General features: G+C 44.3%; 1 protein-coding gene across 2 annotated transcripts in view; it reads right to left on the bottom strand.

Annotated features, from left to right (window-relative positions):
- The window catches only part of LOC101860730 (lipase member I), an 18,292-nt gene that overhangs the window by 6,572 nt on the left and 10,265 nt on the right, over positions 1-1,455 (bottom strand). For both annotated transcript variants that reach the window (XM_005094592.3, XM_005094593.3), the window contains exons 4-5: positions 1,212-1,367; positions 517-616 (exon numbers count right to left, since the gene is read on the bottom strand). In XM_005094592.3, the coding sequence (XP_005094649.1) occupies positions 517-616; positions 1,212-1,367 (256 nt within the window). The remainder of the gene's footprint in view (positions 1-516; positions 617-1,211; positions 1,368-1,455) is intronic.

The raw sequence follows: 1,455 nt of genomic DNA, 5'->3' as shown, positions 1-1,455 counted from the left end.
GGGGGGGGTTGCTTACGACGCGTTGCTCTTCTACAAGGCAAATAGCTTTAAGGTGAAGTAGGCACTTTGCTCTGAGCTTTAGTAAGAGTTTTACGGCACTTGCAACACAACAAGGTCATGTAAGAGCCGGAGATTAGAGGTGTTATAAGAGTAACATACACAAAACAGAGGAGAGATCAGGACCACAGACGTAAAGTTTGATAGAAAAGAAGGAGCAAACCACACCAGAGCGGCCACCAACCATTCTCACTTTGTTACGAAAGATGATAACTGAAGAGGCAGAAACTAAGGAAAGAATGCAGGGAGAAACAATGCAGAAATGACACACCAAATCAGATATTATTACAAATGTCCATCTAATAGGCCCATGGATATTCAGCTACTAAAAGCCTTGTACCTTCTGTCAGTGAATAGAGGGATTCTTCCATCCCCCCCCTCCTCCCTCCAACCCCAAAATCACAAGGTAATACATTATGATAAAATAATTGATAGTTGGATATCTTCGAATGCGCTCACCAGTAATTCTTCCAACGTTGGCACCAGTCAAGCGCCGAAACTCCACCCCAGCATAACCCATGACGTGAGATCCGAGACTGTGTGCGATCAAATGGAATTTCTGGAACAATGGAAAGATTGGGGAGTTAGCTCTCTGATCTCATTGCTGGACAAGGGCTATTTGACAGCGGATGATGAGGAAGCAGATTTGCCTAAGATTAGAGGTGTTGCAAGAGAGTACCAAACACAAAAAGAAGAAGAGATCAAGATGACGTGATAGACGTTTGATAGGAAAGAACGAACAAGCCACACTAGAGTATCTACCAACCACTCACAGTTAAAGAAGTCTACTGTGCTCTTACCTCGGGTGAAAACAAAAGATGAAATGGTATAGGTTTAACACTCCTATCAACACTATTAGGTTATTTAAGAGACAGGACCTCCGGAAGGAACGAGCCAAGAGGGAAATTCGTGTAAAATGCTTTTCCCAAGGACACAACGTCGGACCGAGCTCGATTAAGAGTTCGGCAGCCTAACCATTAGGCAACCGACGCCAGCCAAAAAGTCAAAGCAGTCGTTTAGATTTAGTAAGGGGTTCCGGCTCTTGAAACATAATAAGGTCATGTAAATGCCGACGTTTGATAGGAAAAAACAAAGAAACCACACCAGAGTACCCGCCAACCACCCACAGTTAAGGTAGCCTACAATGCTCTTACCTCGGGTGACGCTCCTGCACTTTCGTAAAGGTCTTGAAGCAGATGCCCTACCATGACGCCCACTGATCTGGTCTTTGAAATCTTCAGCAAGGACTTAACATCGTTAGCAGCGTTTTCATAGGCAGCATCAATGATAACGATCACATTCATCTTTTCCTGTGAAACATCGGTAATGAGAGAGAGAGAGAGAGAGAGAGAGAGAGAGAGAGAGAGAGAGAGAGAGAGAGAGAGAGAGAGAGAGAGA

Source organism: Aplysia californica, unplaced genomic scaffold (genome assembly GCF_000002075.1).
Source record: "Aplysia californica isolate F4 #8 unplaced genomic scaffold, AplCal3.0 scaffold00085, whole genome shotgun sequence".
Lineage (NCBI taxonomy): Eukaryota > Metazoa > Mollusca > Gastropoda > Aplysiida > Aplysiidae > Aplysia > Aplysia californica.
The sequence above is the reverse complement of the archived record's forward strand: the minus strand, read 5'-3'. Positions and strand labels throughout refer to the sequence as shown.